The sequence below is a fragment of the Eleutherodactylus coqui genome, chromosome 1 (assembly GCF_035609145.1).
Source record: "Eleutherodactylus coqui strain aEleCoq1 chromosome 1, aEleCoq1.hap1, whole genome shotgun sequence".
Classification (NCBI taxonomy): Eukaryota; Metazoa; Chordata; class Amphibia; order Anura; family Eleutherodactylidae; genus Eleutherodactylus; species Eleutherodactylus coqui.
In genome coordinates, this window is record NC_089837.1 from 199,069,743 (window position 1) to 199,087,371 (window position 17,629).

A 17,629-nucleotide genomic window follows, 5' to 3' on the forward strand; every position below is an offset into this window, starting at 1 on the left:
ATGAAATCCTAAGAGGCCCTAAAATTACTAAATTAGAACAAATTGAATCTCTTGCCCCAAACTACAAACCCAATTTTTTGGAAGCATTAAATCTTTATTAACTACTCACAAAATGTCATGATCTATAGCATAATGCACTAAGAGGCCCGCTATGGTTTGAAACCTATCTATCTTTTCCCAAACCTTGTAAAAAAAGCTAATCTTTAAGCTTCACAAGGGAGTACTCCTAGACTCAGCCACACAAAAGCCATGGTTCTTAAGGGAATGGGAAAAAGAATTAAACATACCTTGTCTAATGAAAATACATTCAAAATCCTAAGCAACTCTCATGGCTTCTCAAAATGTGTCCGCATTCAAGAAAATTCCTTTTAAACTTCTAACGAGATGGTACAAAACTCACCATCAACTATTCAAACTGAATTTAACACCCTCTGATAGCGGAGAGATGCGGCCACCTGTGGGAGATGCGGCCACCAAGGGGGCACCCTCCTTCACATTTGGTGGAATTGCCCAGGGATAGTTCCATATTGGAAATAAATATTTTCCAAAATCAGTTGGAACTCATTAAAATTGCCACTGGAGGAGGTATTATGGCAATCCTCTAAGAACTTTACACCAAGGAAACACTCCCTGCCAACAATCCTATTACCCACAGCCAAGCTACTCATCCCTCTAATGTGGTGGAACAACGAACCCCCTTCCCTAACCCAATGGGAAAACAAAGTACATCAAATATACCACTTTGAGGAACTCATTAGCTGGGAGAACGGCACCAGAAATAAATGTCTAACCACCAAATAGCACAAGATATAATTTTCTGTTTAATATTTAAATATGCTGCTTCATAACATTTGCACTATTTTGATCTGTATTTCTCAACATCAGCCATGTATAATTTTTGTGTTTATGAATGTTAAAGGGGTATTCACATCTCAGCCAAACATGGTGGAGATGGAAGTACAGGCCTGCTATTTGTCACTACTAGTGACCAGTATTATAGAAACAGCCGAATTGGCTGCTTTAGGCGATTTCCGTAACTGCCAAAGAAATGAATGAAAAGTTTTGAAAACAGAATAGTATAACGAGCTACACAGTTTATGTAACTTCTGAGTCACTGCTACTGCATAGCACACTGTGGCTATGACATTTATGTAACTCTTGTTCACTTTTATTGGAGTTATGAAACAGCGCAGAACAGACCGTTTCTGTTTTTGTAATCTCAACCATTTTGGCAGGAGTAGGTGAGCTATGTTAGGAAGAGGAGGGTCGATCGCACAGATAGGTGTGGGTCACAGAGGCACAGATGGGACATGCATCTGTCAGGTAATTATAGCACATCCCTTAAATGTCCAAGATGGGCATACCGCTGTGATTTTAGCTGTGTAGCACTATACACATATTTAACTTTTAGGAAAATAGCCCAATTGTTCACAATATCTGCATTTTGTAAAATATGTTGGTCGTAATGGATATCAAGATGACACATAAAAAATGTGAATTAAAGTAATCACTCAAAAACTGCCTCAAAAAACGGCATTTAGCTGACCACTTCTCTGTCTACCTTTATATGAATGGAACTATCCCCCTTTAACACAGAAACTCTCAGCAGAATTGACTAAATGGGATGATCCACTACTATCATGGGTGGGAAGGATTCATGGTGTAAAGATGAACCTATTACCCTATATATTATATCTGTTTCAGACGCTGCCTATCCAGATCCGCCGCGCAGTGTTAGCAAATTTCCAGCGGCTCATCTTCAAATTTATTTGAGCTAATAAGCGCCCTATAATTAAGAATACTCTAATGTATCATCATAGAAGAAAGGGGGAGATCTCTCTCTGTCCCTAATTTAAGGAAATATTCTACTTCGGCACGAACGGCTCAATGGATAGACCTTGGTGGGCACTAAGACTTTGTTACGGGTAGACATAGAGGCATCCAGAATAACCCCTTATACATTCCCAAGCGTGATGTGGTCAGATGGCCCCATGGTTTCTAATTTACGTACTACTAGCCCGCTTACTTATTATTTAATGCGAATATGGAGAAACATCCGTTTTCAAATATAATATATCAACAAAGCCCTCACAGATGCTTCCTATAATTCCAAACGTAAGATTCCCACAGAGTCTGGACCTGGTTCATTTCCAATGGTGTTAGAATAATGAAATGACAGATCTATATCATTTTGTAATGGGATCCCATCTTTTAACACTGGCTCAATTTCAGGCCAAATTTAATCCCCCTGAAGGGGAGAATTATCGGGTCAATCAGGTGTTTCAATTCCTAGACTTGTTGAGATTGTCTCAAGTAATTCCTAATCTGACAATGTTTGAAAGACTCTGCAGGCACGATACCATGAGAAAAGGAACTCTGTCCTTGCTATATAACATACTAAATAATCCTGCGGATGAAGGTAATCTACAGTTTATGCTATTATGGTTGACAGATTTACAAATCAACCTGTCAGGGAAAAGCTGGTACCACTGTTGTGAAACTATCTCTAAAGGCAGTCACCAGGTTACCCTAATGGAGACCTCTATAAAAATATTACTCTATACTTATTTAGTACCTGTTAAAATTTATAAATTCTAACCATTCACCCTTATAGTTCAAGGTATATACGGAAATGGGATCCCAATTGCATATTTGGTGGACGTGTCCGGAGGTATCCAGGATATAGTCACAGGTTCATAGTCTATTGCATAATTATTTATAGGCCCATTCCAAAAATCCCCAACGGTGTTTCTTTTGGGATATCGCCCGCCTCGAGTTAAGCACCAAGTACACAGACTAAACAAACTATATCTGTATGGTGACCAGAATCCACATTGTGGCTAGATGAAAACAGCCCTGTCCTTTAGGGAGGTGCTGAAAAGGATTTCACAAATTGCTGTTTTAAAGGATGCATGCCATATAATTTAATACACTAGAAAGGTTTGGAGTGATGTGGGGACCATGGATTAACCTGGTTGATATTCCAGGATTCCGACATAACCTACTTTTGACCTAGAGCTATCCCCTTGACTATATACTGATTAATACCTTTCCTCAAGTCTACTAAGATTGTATAGCTAGTGAGAAGTCGGATGAGCTAAGTTAAAGTTGGATTAGTTTTATGGTTTTAGTTTATAAATCAGGTTTAAACTGACAGATTGCTTAGTTTCTGATAACCTATGAGATAATTTATGACAAGACTTCTAAAATAAGTATAAAAATGTTATGTGCTTTCTTGCTATTTTTGCCCGCTGCGTGGGAAAAATTGTTGCATAAATGACATGTTTCAGATTTTGCTACTTTTAATAAAAACCTTTTGAAACTAAAAAGCGCATTTAGGATAAAAAAAAGTAATCAAAAAAGTGCGCACAAAGGAAGCCTTATTTCTTTGGTCATTGATATACTGTTAAATATACAAAAAAAATCATCTTTTTTAATGCTGCATTGTAAGCAATTTTTTTCATTGAGGAGGGGCAAATTGATTTTTGTATCATTAGTGTTACTAGGTTTGACCTATTTCCAATTGTATCACTGAGCTTGGACCTTAGCACTTAGGTCTTTTGCACAGTCTGGCCTTTCGTCTATCAATCAGGCTGTATGTCTGTTTCTTGCTGAATCAGCTGGAGATTTAGGGTATATTCAAATATGGTAGATTTGTTGAAGGAATTTCTATGATTGTCTTACTAGTGGTTGCAAAAAGTCTTTCACCTGCTGCAGAAACAACCTCATTCAGAAGTATGGAACAACTTTTTGCAAGAAATCTGGAATATGTGAACATACATTTACATTCTAGTGAATTCATACGTGTTTTCTGTGCTGGAAGCATTCTGATTATAATATTGCTCCTTCTGCAGGGGTCAGGTAGAGGAAGCTCTCCCAAGCATCAGTGGAAAACTATACTTTACCTATGTAGTGATACATTTCGTCTACAGCTGGGAAGGCTTCTGACCCATCTCTTGTCACCTTCACACCCAACTGAGAACCGAAAAAAAGTTCTTCAAATAGTGAACGAACCAAGGCATCAGGATATTCTGACAGACTGTTTAAGTCCTGGTTTGCAAGTAAGCACTACTTGTTTTTCTAAATGGTCTATTTCTGACATAAAGCTTTCTTCTGTACTGCTAGTTAACATTTTATTTAAAAGTTTACTATGTTTTTCTGACAGCATTGTATTTTATTTCACGCTTAACTGTTGCTTTTATTTAATGAATAAAAATAGTAAAATCTCTTATTCTCAACCCTTAGACAGTAAATACTGAAACAAAAACCAGGCGGTTTTCGACAAAAATACTAATGATGATTTATCCTTGCGATAGGTCGTCACTAGTTGATCGTCTGGGATCCAGTGCTCAAGACCCTGGCCGATCAGCTCATTGACCCCACAGGGGTCAAAGTGGAATGCGTTGGCTCCAACCCCCTGTGCAGTGGATAAATCATTAGTATTTGCGTGGAAAAACGCTTTAATGAAGTTTTGCTGCGGTCACAACCCAACAATTTAACATTTATCAACTATCCTTAGGTTATTGTTGAGGAAATCTGCTAGGAGCACATTTTCCAGCTTACATGTAAACTTCGCATACACAAATAACTGCAGTTACCTACCTTTTTTATCTTGTACTTGCCCTGTATTAAAGCATGTATTCTGAGCTGTGAGCCTTTTAGCGACTGCTAATGTGCCTTTTTATTACAGTCGCTAAAGGGCCTAATTCTGATGCCTATGTGTTTATACGATGCTGCATCGGAAGCTTGGCAGAGATGTCCCTTGCCATTTGTAGTAAGTGCTTGGCTATCTGATGTTAGCTGGCCTCCTACTCTAAAGGCTGGGATCGGATAAACTTCCAGTCAAGCCTGTGTAATGCAGCCAGTGCTGACTGTGACCTGTAAGTGGTTTACAGACGAACGGGGCTAACTTTGTACCACTTCGGCCTCCCTGTGATGCAGTGCTGATGGACTGCTGTGGCACTTGGAATCCTGACAATGGCCTCAGGGTCTGCCATGTATGGAAGCTGATTAGACCCTGCACCCTTTCCAGTAAGATCTGTGGCTGCAAACTTCCACCTTGTGAGGCCTTAAAAGGAACCCGTCACGTGACCACTGCAGCATAAGCTAAACTAAGTTATGGTGCTGTTAAGGGACGTGGCAGGGAGCTGGGTGATGTATTTTTTTATAATCACCTGCTCCCGCTATACAGTGCTGTCACCCGTTGCAGTCCGCGTGGCAAACGGAAGTCTGACTCTTCATAGACTTGTATAGGAGAGCGCACGCATGGGACTCTGGAAAGAATCCGATTTTCATGTGCCTTCGGGACACCGCTGGATTGCTGGAGTAGAGGAGTATAAAAATGATATCACCCAGTTCTCCGTCACATCCCCTAATGGCACCATAAGTTAGAAGTGTTTACGGTGCTGTGGGACCGTGACAGGTTCCCTGTAACCATACTGTCAGCTCGGTCTCCAGCTCTCTCTGTCTGAGTGCTTGTCTAAGTTCAAATCTGATATATTCACTGAGAAAAAAGTAGATGCAACCAAAATTTATTGGGAACGTTTAAAAATAGCACACAAGCCCAGTGTGTATATACAGTATATTAGGACCTACAATAACTAAAAGGAACACAGAGGTTCCACCTATACAGATAATCCCCCTATTTACGAACAGGTTCAGTTCCAGGAAGCTGTTCGTAAGTACATTTGTTGATATGTACAAACAAATGCTTGTATGAAGGGAGATTGCGGGTGGATCTCTCTCCGTACAACATCGGGTGCAGGCTGATTCTTACAACCGAAACCTGCCCGCAACAGCTCTGACAAGCTGTGCTGCTCAGTGGTGCGGTCAACGCCTTAAATGCGGCATTTAAAGCGTTAACAGTTCCGATGAGCAGCACGGCTTGTCAGAGCTGCTGCCACCAGGTGTTGGCTGTAAGAAACAGCCTGCACCCGACGTTCAGGGATCCCGTTTGGCCTCTCACGATAAAATCTTGGGACACCGTGTGGTTGCCTTTGCAGAATGCCTATCAAGCATTCTGGTAGAAGCCTGTCCGATCACTGTACAGTATGGTGTGATGCCATAGCATTACATCATACTTAGACAGGCTTGTTTGTATCTTTTCTTTTTTTTTTTTTTAAGGAACGTTTATTTATTTAGCCAAAATAGACAAATATACAGAAACAGCAGACATCATAAAGAATGCACACCTTGCTGATACATCACAGTACATGAGAACTGAAAAAAAGACAAAAGGAAAACACTGTCTCTCATATTCATGTGCATTTCTCATAAAACATAGTACTTGGCTGGTCATTTTCACATTTATTTATCAGCTACCTATAATGGAACAAACCCAAACCAGGGAGGGCTCCTAGCCTCGGAGCCCCAAAACACCAGGAGAAAAAGACAAAACAAACAAAAAAAAGGGACAAACAAATAGAGAGAACACCCCCCTCTCCTCAAAACTTTAACCCTTCCTCCTTGGCTTGGTCGAATCTAGTGAAGTTCGTCACTTGAACGCTTGCAAGTAGGGGAATATCTGTCTTGCCCCAGTAATAACTGGGGGAAGGGGGGGGGGGAGGGTACTGGTCAGTATATTTGAGACTTACTACACACACAAGATGGACAAATGGTGGGTGGAGGAAAATCCAAAAATCAAGACTCTTATGAATAGACCCAGAGCGATCAATGGCACCATAGCTGATTTAATGAGCCATTTGCAGCTTTACCGTACTGACGGTATGTACTTGCACGTCCTTTGGTTGTAGACGTTTGTACATACAGTACACTGTGTGTTCAGTATGTGCTACTTGTGGACCTTCTTGCTACGCTCCCCATACTGTGCACAGAAGCTGTCAGGATGCTCCTTGGTAATAAGGCACTATTACTGACAATATGAAGGGACACTGTGGCTTCCATAGTATTCTGGTTTTCATACAGTACTGTGCCATACCATACTGTGCTGTGCCATACCAACCAGGTAGCTAGTACAAAAACCAGTGTGCTGTAATATGCTTTAAAAAGTCAAACCTTGTTCTGTAGGGTTAGTATGTTATTTGTGTCATTCTTCTAAAATGTTTATTAGCCTTTTTAAGTTCCTTACGAATTTAGTGAGACTGTTTCCTTTTTCAGCATGGACCCAAAATGGCTCTATATTTGTTTGAATTGATGTACAATCACAAGGATGATTTGACCAAAGAAGACCAAACTATGGGAGCCCTACTTATGAGTGCATTAAAGGAATCTGGTTACAAGTGTATCCCTCCAAACGCCCCCCTGAAGACAGACCTTCTTAAGGCTTCTCAAGAGGTTTGAGAACTTTTATTATTTTTTTTAGGTGTATGGCTCTGTCACTTTGTGGCCCTATGAAAATTCATAGTAAATCTTTTTAGGAGGAGTGGCTTCATTTTCACCTTCCAGAAGTAATTCACCTCTCCCTGTCTATAAGCTCTACTTAATTACTCATAAACACTCTCCACCAACCTGCACAATTGACTATCGGATCCTATGTTTTTCTCATTGTGTTTTTAACTTCAAGGATAAGTAGTCTTACCACAAGTAGTCTTCTGGCCCATTTAGACACACAGATGATCGCTCAAAAGATATCTTTTGATCGATCATTTTGCATAATCTGCTAATTGGTACTAATACTGCCAGGAGCTGAATTTATTCAGAAGACTGTCTGCTGTTCTCTGAATAAATTCTCTTTGTTCTGCCGTGGGGCTGACAGCTGAGAACAGCTGAGACAATGCAATCAGCTGTTCTCAGCAGCCCCCTGGGCAGAACACAGCATGCAGTCCGTCTTATCAGCTGTTTTGCTGAAAGACTGTTTTCAAGCCAAACTGAAAATGGTCATTTGACAGAAAACTAAAAGATGCTTATATTTAGACAACGATTATTGCTCAAAACATCGCTTTTGAGCGAATTTTGAATGATAATTGTTGTCTAAATAAGCCTTTACCAACCACACACCTCAGGATGTAAATGTTAGATGCACAGATATAGTGTGGTATCCATGCACGAAATACAATATATAAAAAGCACTAAATAAAAGGACTGTCAAGGTATCTAGCGATAAATGTAATTGCAATACTTGTATTAAAAATCTAAAGTAATTAAAACAACGGCACAATTTTGTAGAAAAAGTAATATACTTAAACATGGCTTACAATTATAAATGTGCTCAAATAACTGTAGAATACGGATGTGTCAGTCCTCCAAACAATATATCATCCACCTGATTACTGGCCAGGGTTCAAATAATCTGCTGATACTTTGCTTACCTTTCACAAGAAGTCCCAAATCTAAGAATCTCAAATTAACCTTGCCGGACACTGGCAGTTACCACCCACACTGTTTTGTTTGTTGGCTATCAAAGCGCTGTGCGTCGAACTCCACACCTGTGTGTGTGAGTATAGTAGATCGCGCATGCGCACTAATACTGTCTGCTGGCTGTTACTTGTTGTACTACCCAAGGAGAGCAGTGATAGTAATGAGAATTGCACCAGGAGTCACAGTAAGAGTGTGCTGTAGATTAATATTACGGCCGCTTTTAGTTACTAGCACCAACCATCAGCAGCTGGAGATCTGAAACTTCCAACTCTTTTCCAGGAACAGAAAAAATATGAAAAAGAAGAACTTGCAAACAAAGGAGCTTGGAAAAAAACAGTTGTAAATAATCAACAAAAGTAAGAAAATGTCTGTTAAGATTGCCTTTAGTTACTTGTTGATTTGTTCCTTCTATTGCTCTAGGACTAACTGCATTCAGAGTTTCCGTCGCTGATTTTTCTTAAAGAGGATACCCAAATTATTGGTGGCAGTGAGTAACATGAGTGGCAGTGGGAGGATGCAGAGTACCGAAAAAGAAAAACCTAATGCTACCCTCCTGCTGCCGAGATGCTCTCCCAGTCCGCCAATCTTCTCTTTAAAAGCCCTTCAGCAGTCACTTGGGTTGTTCACATCCTTCTCCATTAGGAGGGGCATGCACCTTAATAAATTTTGCACGTCTTCATAAATTTGGGTTATCTTTTCCTCTCATTAGAAAAGCCATTTCTGGCTTATATTCTAGTAAATCTGTTGGGCCACAATAGGCCATGACCCTCCTGCTAAACCTTGTGAGGAACAAAAGGAAACTAACTGGTGGATAGGCTTGACTCTCCCCAGCCCCAGATTATTTTGCCACTGGTATCACCAACACTTTTCGGATCCACATTTATCCAGTCCCAAGAATGATGTTCTACCCAGCTTGACTGATAAAGGGGCTCACCCTGAAACACGTATTTTATGCTAGTTTTCAATCTATTTAATAAAGGAGAAGTTGGATATTACGTCATATTACCTTTTTTCGAGAGTCATGCCTATCCACCAATTTCATTCTTTTTTGTTTTTCACATATCTGGCATGCCCAACGTTGGTGGGCTCCTATGGTTGGTAGCACCTCACTATCTATCTAATTTTTGCAACCCTCTCTGGGACTTTTTGGCTTCGAGATATCCATCTGGGATGCAAGCATCTTGGACCATTGGGTTTGTTCCACCTCTATTCCTTATCACTCCTACTAAGCCTTGTTCTCTTGTTGTTTTTTAAAAGGGGCTAGCAATTTTTGCATTACAAAGGCGCATGCCAACATTTGTGACTTTTTTTTCCCACCAGAAAGCTAGTGCAAGTACCTTGATAAATTCCCCTCTGTCAAAATTAAAGGGGTTGTCCCGCGAAACAAAGTTGGGGTATACACTTCTGTATGGCCATATTAATGCACTTTGTAATGTACATTGTGCATTAATTATGAGCCATACAGAAGTTATTCACTTACCTGTTCCGTTGCTGGCGTCCCCGTCTCCATGGTGCCGTCTAATTTTCAGCGTCTAATCGCCCGATTAGACGCGCTTGCGCAGTCCGGTCTTCTTTCTTCTGAATGGGGCCGCTCGTGCCGGAGATCGGCTCCTCGTAGCTCCGCCCCGTCACGTGTGCCGATTCCAGCCAATCAGGAGGCTGGAATCGGCAATGGACCGCACAGAAGACCTGCGGTCCACCGAGGGTGAAGATCCCGGCGGCCATCTTCGCAAGGTAAGTAAGAAGTCACCGGAGCGCGGGGATTCGGGTAAGTACTATCCGGTTTTTTTTTTTAAACACATGCATCGGGTTTGTCTCGCGCCGAACGGGGGGGCTATTGAAAAAAAAAAAAAACCCGTTTCCGCGCGGGACAACCCCTTGAACTATAATTTCAGTAGCATAAATTAAGACCATTTTATTGTTTTGGGCACATGTGACATACTTGCCCTGAACTTTAATAAAATTAATATTTAGAAGAGTAATAATAATAATCTTTATTTGTATAGCGCCAACTTATTCTGCAGGGTATTTAATTGATCAGCAGTAGTCCGCTGCTTGGGATCCCTGCCGATCATCTGATCACTCGGCCCATTGTCAGTAATCCGCTAATCGCCGAGTATCCCAAGTGACTTACTCCCGTCAATCAACTTTTGACGACCTATACTAAGGATAGCTCATCAATGGTTAAAGTCTAAGAGTAGTCCTTTAACATATATAAGAGAATTCTGCATGTGGAAACTAGTTAAAAGGACTATATCATCAGAAAATCGTCTATTTTATATATCCATTACATTTTAATATTAATTCTTTGTCTTTATCTTTCTTGTCAGACTTTTCCAACGTCTAGAATCAAAATTAAAGGAAATTTCCAAAATAGCTGGTGATATAACTCAGAGTGTATCCTTGTCTCAGGGAATGGAAAGAAAGGCTGTCATACAACACATTCGCAATATGTACAAGGTTGATTTAAGTGCAAGTCGACATTGGCAAGAACTTGTCCAGCAAATGACCCATGACAGGTAAATACATAATTACTACTAATAAGTTGTTTTTCCCTTCCTGCACTGCTCAGTACATTTACAGTGCTAGCGGCATGTTCTTTCTGTACAGAGCCATAAATTGATGCTGTAGGCACAGGAGCTGTGCTTGCAACATCCACGTTTGTTCTCAACTGAGTATTATAGCTGACCTCCTGCTGCAATAGCCGGTGTCAGCGATAACACTGATTCTCCAGACTGTTTAATGGCCTTCACATGCTACAGTCAATAGTAAGTGCGCCATCTAAGTGACTGGACAGAGGAAAGGGGCTCCCTCTGTCACCCCATTGGTGCTCCTGCAATGCTGCCATGTTTGTATGCCTGTTACACCCTGGTTTAGGTGTAAAAGTGATACGTACAGGCTCCAGCTGCCATTATAACCCATCACCGATGGGCTGACAGAGGACACCACCTCTCAGTTGAACATTTTAGATGCTGCAGTAACAATTGAATGTGACAATTTAGGAGCTAACAGCAGAAACCTGATCCTGTTCACTGTTAAATGCCGGAGAAACTGCACCTCTGTTGATCACTGTGGCATACAGGGCATGATGCCTTGCATGGCTTACATATGTGTCATGGTGCACCAGAGGCTTAATCGTTAATTCATTATTAGGTGGTGTACAATTTTTCATTATTTACAATTTCTTCTTTATCTAGAAGGGTAGGATATATTTAAATTTAGTTTAATTGTTGTTGTTAGCTGTTTAGTCGTTCATGAACCTCGGTGACCCTAAGGGCGAGCTCCCTCCATGTTTTTCGGATTTGCATTGCTTCTTTCAGTTGGTTGATAACCATGCCAGCATCAGCTCTGACAATATAAAATGCTTCTATTTTTAACAATTAATAGTAATTAAACTAATGATACTAAGTTTCTATCATTAAAAAGAATTCGAACATGTTTGAATGTTATCGTCTATTTTGTGGATAGCGGATAACTTTCAGATTGATTGGGGGCACTGCCGCTCTGTTCATTTTAATGTGACTGCCAGAGATGGCCACGCACTTGAACTTAGAAACGTGACAACCTGTTTAAAGCAAATCACAATTTAACTTGCACTATGCGTGTCCCCAACTAAACTTAATGTTTTTTTTTCTCCAGCTTCCAAGAATTTGCTGCTGATTAAGGGTGCCCGTACATGTTATGGCCAAGCTGCAGTAAGCACATGCAGATTACTACTAGTAGCCATGCTTCAGCTCTACTTTCAACGTGAAACAATGGGAAGTACAGATGAAGCATGATAATTAGCAGTAATCTGCATAAGGTTACTACGGCTCAGCTGCAATATGTATGGACACCCTAGCAAAGCACAGATGTAGCGATTGCCAAATGAAAATTTGTCAATCCACATCTGTTTGCTTATTTGTTGTGCTATGATATGTGAGTAGCCATTGATGGCAGCGCTTGCAAATATAATTTTTCTGCTTGGCCAATAAAGGTAACCCCTCCAGAAGGCTGCTTTCACACGAGCGCCGAGTGATAATGCTAAGTTCCAGACTGCGCATGCATTTACAGGTGAAGCCCAGCAACTGTTGGAAAAAAGTGAGCACTTGCGACAGCCTCTGACGCTGGTGTAATAGCAGCCTAATACTTTTGTCTTTTTTCTGCAAAGGTATTTACCACCACATTAGCATAAATACTGAAAAGTGCATGAAAAGTATTGTTACTGAGACACTATTATAATGATTTTGCCAAAGTTACGTCTGCGACTATGAAGGCTTGAAGGAAAAAGTATGTGGTTTAACTCACATCCTATAGTCATGGCTAGGCTGGTTACATTGACTTCATATATGCTTATTACAAAAGATGAGCGGAAAAACTCCCCATACCTTTGAATGTGGAGCTAACCTACTGTTTGTAGATTTCAGTGCGATGCGTGTTACCCTCATCTGTCCTATGCTGATGTGCAAGTCTCAATGGTCTATTTTTTCTTAGTTTTGATTAGTAACCTTTTAAGAACTACCTTATGTTACTTTATCTGTATTTTGTTCAAAGTTGCTTTCCTATTGTGTGTATCATGGTATGAATTATATCTGTGTTGCCAACTCTTTTTTTTTTCCTTTTTTTGATATAGCTAAAAATATTTTTCAACTTTCTAAAAGTTTAGCTCCTACTGCCTTACCTCATGCCAATCAACAACAAAAAATGATCTGTGCAAAATTTTAGCTCAATCTGACAACTGCAAGGCGACCCTCATGGACCATGAAGTTTTGAAGTTTGTTTGTTGTTTAATTTATAATCACTTATAAGCACTAATAATGCAAATTAATGCGAGTTTTTATTAGCATTGCTATTGCTAAGTTAAGCCGTCGCTACAATTGATTTAACGTACAATTATGTTATGTGTGAATTATGTTATGCAATTTGCACATTGCACAATAACATTGCATGCAGTACTTTTCCTGGGTTAAAACTAATGTCGCTATTAATGGCGGCGTTACTTTTAACATGGTTCCCCACGTTCAAGGGCTTTTTCCCACGAGCGTAGGCGTTTTTACGTGCGCCCACCGGCACCAAGAAAACATGTGAATGGGTGCACAAATCTAACGTTTGTGCACCTGTTCAGACAGCATGGGCCTGGCACATATACACGGAGGCCACAATGCTGTTGCCTCCCCCTCACAGGCTCACCTCCTCCCTCCTCCCTCCTCCCCTTCGGCTGTTTGCAATGGGAGAGGGCAGGATGGGGGTGGAGCTAAGCTCTGCCCCCTCCCATTGCTGTCTACAGACAAGGGAAGGGGGCTGAGATTAGCTCCACCCCCATCCCACCCTCTCCCATTGCAAACAGCCGGAGAGGAGGAGAGAAGGGGAAGGGAGTTTAGTAGTCATTTAGCTGTCCTTGGCTCCCATAGGAGCCCATGCAGCGTCCGATGTATTCCCGACAGAAAGATAGTTCAAGGACTGTTTCTGGCCTGGCGTAAAGTGCATTGCGCTATATTGGCCTGGCTGCGGCTCTTTTACCCCATGGGAATATGGCCATGTGATCTGATGCATTGGAATCCATTGCATCAGATCATAGCGTATATCGGCCAGCTGTGAAAATGACAGCCGATATAGGCTCCTGTGAAAGAGGCCTAACCCTGAGTATCTTTGTTCTATGGTATACATAGGTAATGTTATCAGACTTGATCACTCATTTAATGAGGTAAAGCTCATTAAGTGCAGCGAATTATTCATGAGGTGGGAGGGGCAGCACTGTCCAGCATTTTGTTTTACAGATCTTTTGTAGGAATGTTTTTTAAATAGTTTCTATTATACAGTTATGGCATGCCCATATGATATTTCATGAATGTGTGGTAGGGGTCCAGCAAATGGGCACCCCCATTCTCTGGATTGGTGAGGGAGTCGAGTTGTCACATCTTCACCATTAAATATCTATGCCAGATAATCATGGGTATTAGTCTTTGCCAAAAGAGAGGATTAAATAATTATCGAAGCCCATGATTGTATTCTATTTACCTATTTTCTGCAACATGTTTTTGTTTTAAACCTGTTTTTAGACAATTGCTGGCGTTGCCTGTATGTGTCCACATAAAAAGGTCGAGATAGTGAAGAGTATACCGCATTTGAACTACATTAATAATTGTGCAATGCGTATGCTATGTTCCAACTTCAAGGCATTAGGGTCGTCTAACAGTTGTCCAATTCTTTTTTTTTTTTTTTTTTTTTTTTGCACAGCCCGTTTTTTTGTTGATTCGAAGAGGATTAGGGGGTGGGAGCAGCAAAACTTTAACTTTCAGAAAAATACCTATAGCTAAGGGCCACCCTAATATATATATATATTATAACTTTTTTATACATCTTTATCTCAAAGGGCTGTTTGGTATGATCCAGCATCATATTCTACCTCTTTTCAACTTGATCCAACTGAAGGTCCAAATAGAGAGAGAAGACGCTTACAAAAGTGTTACTTAACAATTCCAAACAAGTATATCCTCAGGGACAGGCAAAGACCAGAAGGCAAGTAATATCATGTTCGCATTAACTGTTGCAGATGTAGTTGCTGTACTTTTACAGTTCTCCGGATAATTTGTACCCCGGAATAATATCTGCAAACGGCGTACATGTAAATATATAATTTTGCTCAGAAATGCTCAGATTTTCATTATGCCATTGCATGGACATTGTTTTTTTTATAGTGAGCCATCATAACCCATGGCACTTTACCTTGTAAAAGTAGTAGATAACAAGCAAATGCCTACAAAAAAACAATAGAACAATTATTGCAATATTATAACACAAGGGAAAAAAACATAAACTAGATACATTCAGGGATAGAACCCTGCAGATTTGAAGTTAAAGTCTCTAAGGATCATGGTGGTATATACAGTAGGATCGGAAGGGAGCAAGCCTCTCTGTCCTTTGAAAAGAATACTTAACATAGAAAATGAACAAAGAGACAATGTATTCCTGTAAGCTTCTCCTAATTGCCTAGTAATCTGCTGCTCTCTTGGCACCTGAACCCCACGACTATGTAGCTCAGATCCATCTTTAAGGATTTCCAGCTGCAGAGAAGCATTTAGCTGGCAACTTCCTGGTCACAAATGCTGCAATCTCAGTTTTTAGGTGTGGACGCAGTGCAGACTCTGGATCACGGGCCCTCTTTTTAGACACTTGTCCCTCTCCATAGTGCTTCTATATTCTCTGTGAACCCAGGAGAGGCAATACTCCAGCTTGGGGAGGCACAGCTCTGATACATTAACCCCATTAGTGACCGCCGATATGCCTTTTCACTGCCTGTATTGGCGGGCTATGTATGAAGAGAGATCTCACGGCAATCTCTTTCCATACATCGAGCGCGCCGGCTGTTTCTTACAGCCGGCACCCAGCAACAACGGCTCAGCAAAAAATTAGCCCTCGTACAACTATATCGGGAAAATTAAAAAAGCTATTGCGCACAGAAGATGGCGGCAGAAATTTAATTTAAAAAAATTAAATATCTTTAAAAAAAAAAAATACAAGTAGCACAGCAAAAAAGTACTATAAGTGTGGTATAGTAGTAATTGTACTGACCCATAAAATAGTTATGTCATTTTTGTTGCAGTTTGTGCGCCGTAGAAACAAGACGCACCAAACGATGGTGTTTTGTTTTTTTTCTATTTCTCTCCACTTAGAATTTTAAAAAACTTTTTCAGTACATTATATGGTACATTAAATAGCACCATTGAAAAATGCAACTCGTCCCGCAAAAAGCAAGCCCTCATACAGCGACGTTGATGGATAAATAAAGGAGTTACGATTTTTTTATAAGGGGGGGGAGGAATAAACGAAAATGGAAAAACAAAAAGCTTGGTCACGAAGGGTTTAACACAGCCTACTAGGCTGCTGGGGCCATGGCCTTGTGCCTTTTCTCCTCTGGCTTCCCTGTAAACGTATAAACCAAAAGGGATTAGATATCTATCCTTAAAATGAAATCATCATGTGGATCAATGTAGACAGGCATGAGTGATCTATTAGGAATTCAAAACGTATATAAAATATTGCGTACCAATAATTAGTGTAAATATAAATGCCACTTTACAATATCAATAAACACAATCTATGTTGTGTAGTTGTAGTTGTAACTGTCAAACTATAATGGACCAAATATGTAATGTGTATAGCTGTAAATACAAAACAAAGCATAGAAGAAAAGGGATTGCTAATGGCACAATGCTGTCAATTAGTGAGACATGACTGAATAAAAATATAACGGCAAGATCATCCAAAAATAAACAACAATCTTTCCTGTCCATCATCTTCAATCCAGAAATACAGATTGATGTGGAGTAGTATGAGTGCAGCTTATATGTCTGTAGAGGATAAAAGGGACCACATGATAACTCACCATGTTATTCCCTTTGTGTTGTCAAACCCTATTCATGAAGATACTGGGGATACATATGAATATCCCTGTAAAGTAAACCCTAGAAAAGCCTTTATAGAATGGCTTACGGTCCCTAAAAGCATCTCAACATGTTTCATCCATGTGTTGTGAGGGATTCATCAGGGTATAAGCAGTCCTATGGAAGAGTTTAAAACGATGGCGGTGCGGCCTCTGTTGGGAAATTGACACCATGTGACCGCTGCAACTAATCAAAGACCAGCAGGGCTGCTAGAGCGCTGGTTCTGAGGACAGTGAGGTGCCTCTACTTTTATTAAAACCCTAATTCCAAGAAAAGTTTGGACATACGATGTTAGTCTGAAAAAAGACCTACATGTCCATCCATTTCAGCCTGTTAACGCCCCAATGTTGATTCAGGGGAAGGCAAAAAAAAACCAATGAGGTAGAAGCTAAAATTCCTGATTTAAGGGAAAAATATTCCTTCCTGACTAAAAGTCTGGCAATCGAAATAATCATCAACAGCCCTTCTTTTCTATTTTATTGAATTCGCCATCATATCCTCAGGCAGAGAGCTCCATAGTCTTACTGCTTTTACAGTAAAGAACCTCCTATGTTGGTGTAGAAACTTTCTTTCTTCTAGTTGTAGAGGATGCCCCCTTGTTAAAGTCACAGTCCTGGGTATAAATAGATCATGGGCGAGATCTCTATATTGTCTCCTGATATATCCATACATAGTATGGATATGGGTATTGTAGTACACCCATTCAATTTATTAATTTAGTTGTCCGCATTTGAATCTGCTCAAGTTTTGATGTGTCCTCCTTGCATACTGGTGCTAAAAACTGAACAGAAGATTACATTGGTTTCAGGATGCTTTAGTGTTGGCATTAAACAGGAATTGTGGTAGCGCTCACCTTTTCTTCTCAGGAGAGTCATTCTTTCAGATGTTCC

At 40.4% G+C, this 17,629-nt stretch overlaps 1 protein-coding gene across 1 annotated transcript in view; it reads left to right on the forward strand.

The window, feature by feature from the left end:
- The window catches only part of LYST (lysosomal trafficking regulator), a 191,874-nt gene that overhangs the window by 115,074 nt on the left and 59,171 nt on the right, over positions 1-17,629 (forward strand). Inside the window, exons 32-36 of the mRNA XM_066605399.1 lie at positions 3,855-4,061; positions 7,117-7,293; positions 8,596-8,672; positions 10,647-10,835; positions 14,669-14,814. Coding sequence (XP_066461496.1) covers positions 3,855-4,061; positions 7,117-7,293; positions 8,596-8,672; positions 10,647-10,835; positions 14,669-14,814 — 796 coding nt within the window. The remainder of the gene's footprint in view (positions 1-3,854; positions 4,062-7,116; positions 7,294-8,595; positions 8,673-10,646; positions 10,836-14,668; positions 14,815-17,629) is intronic.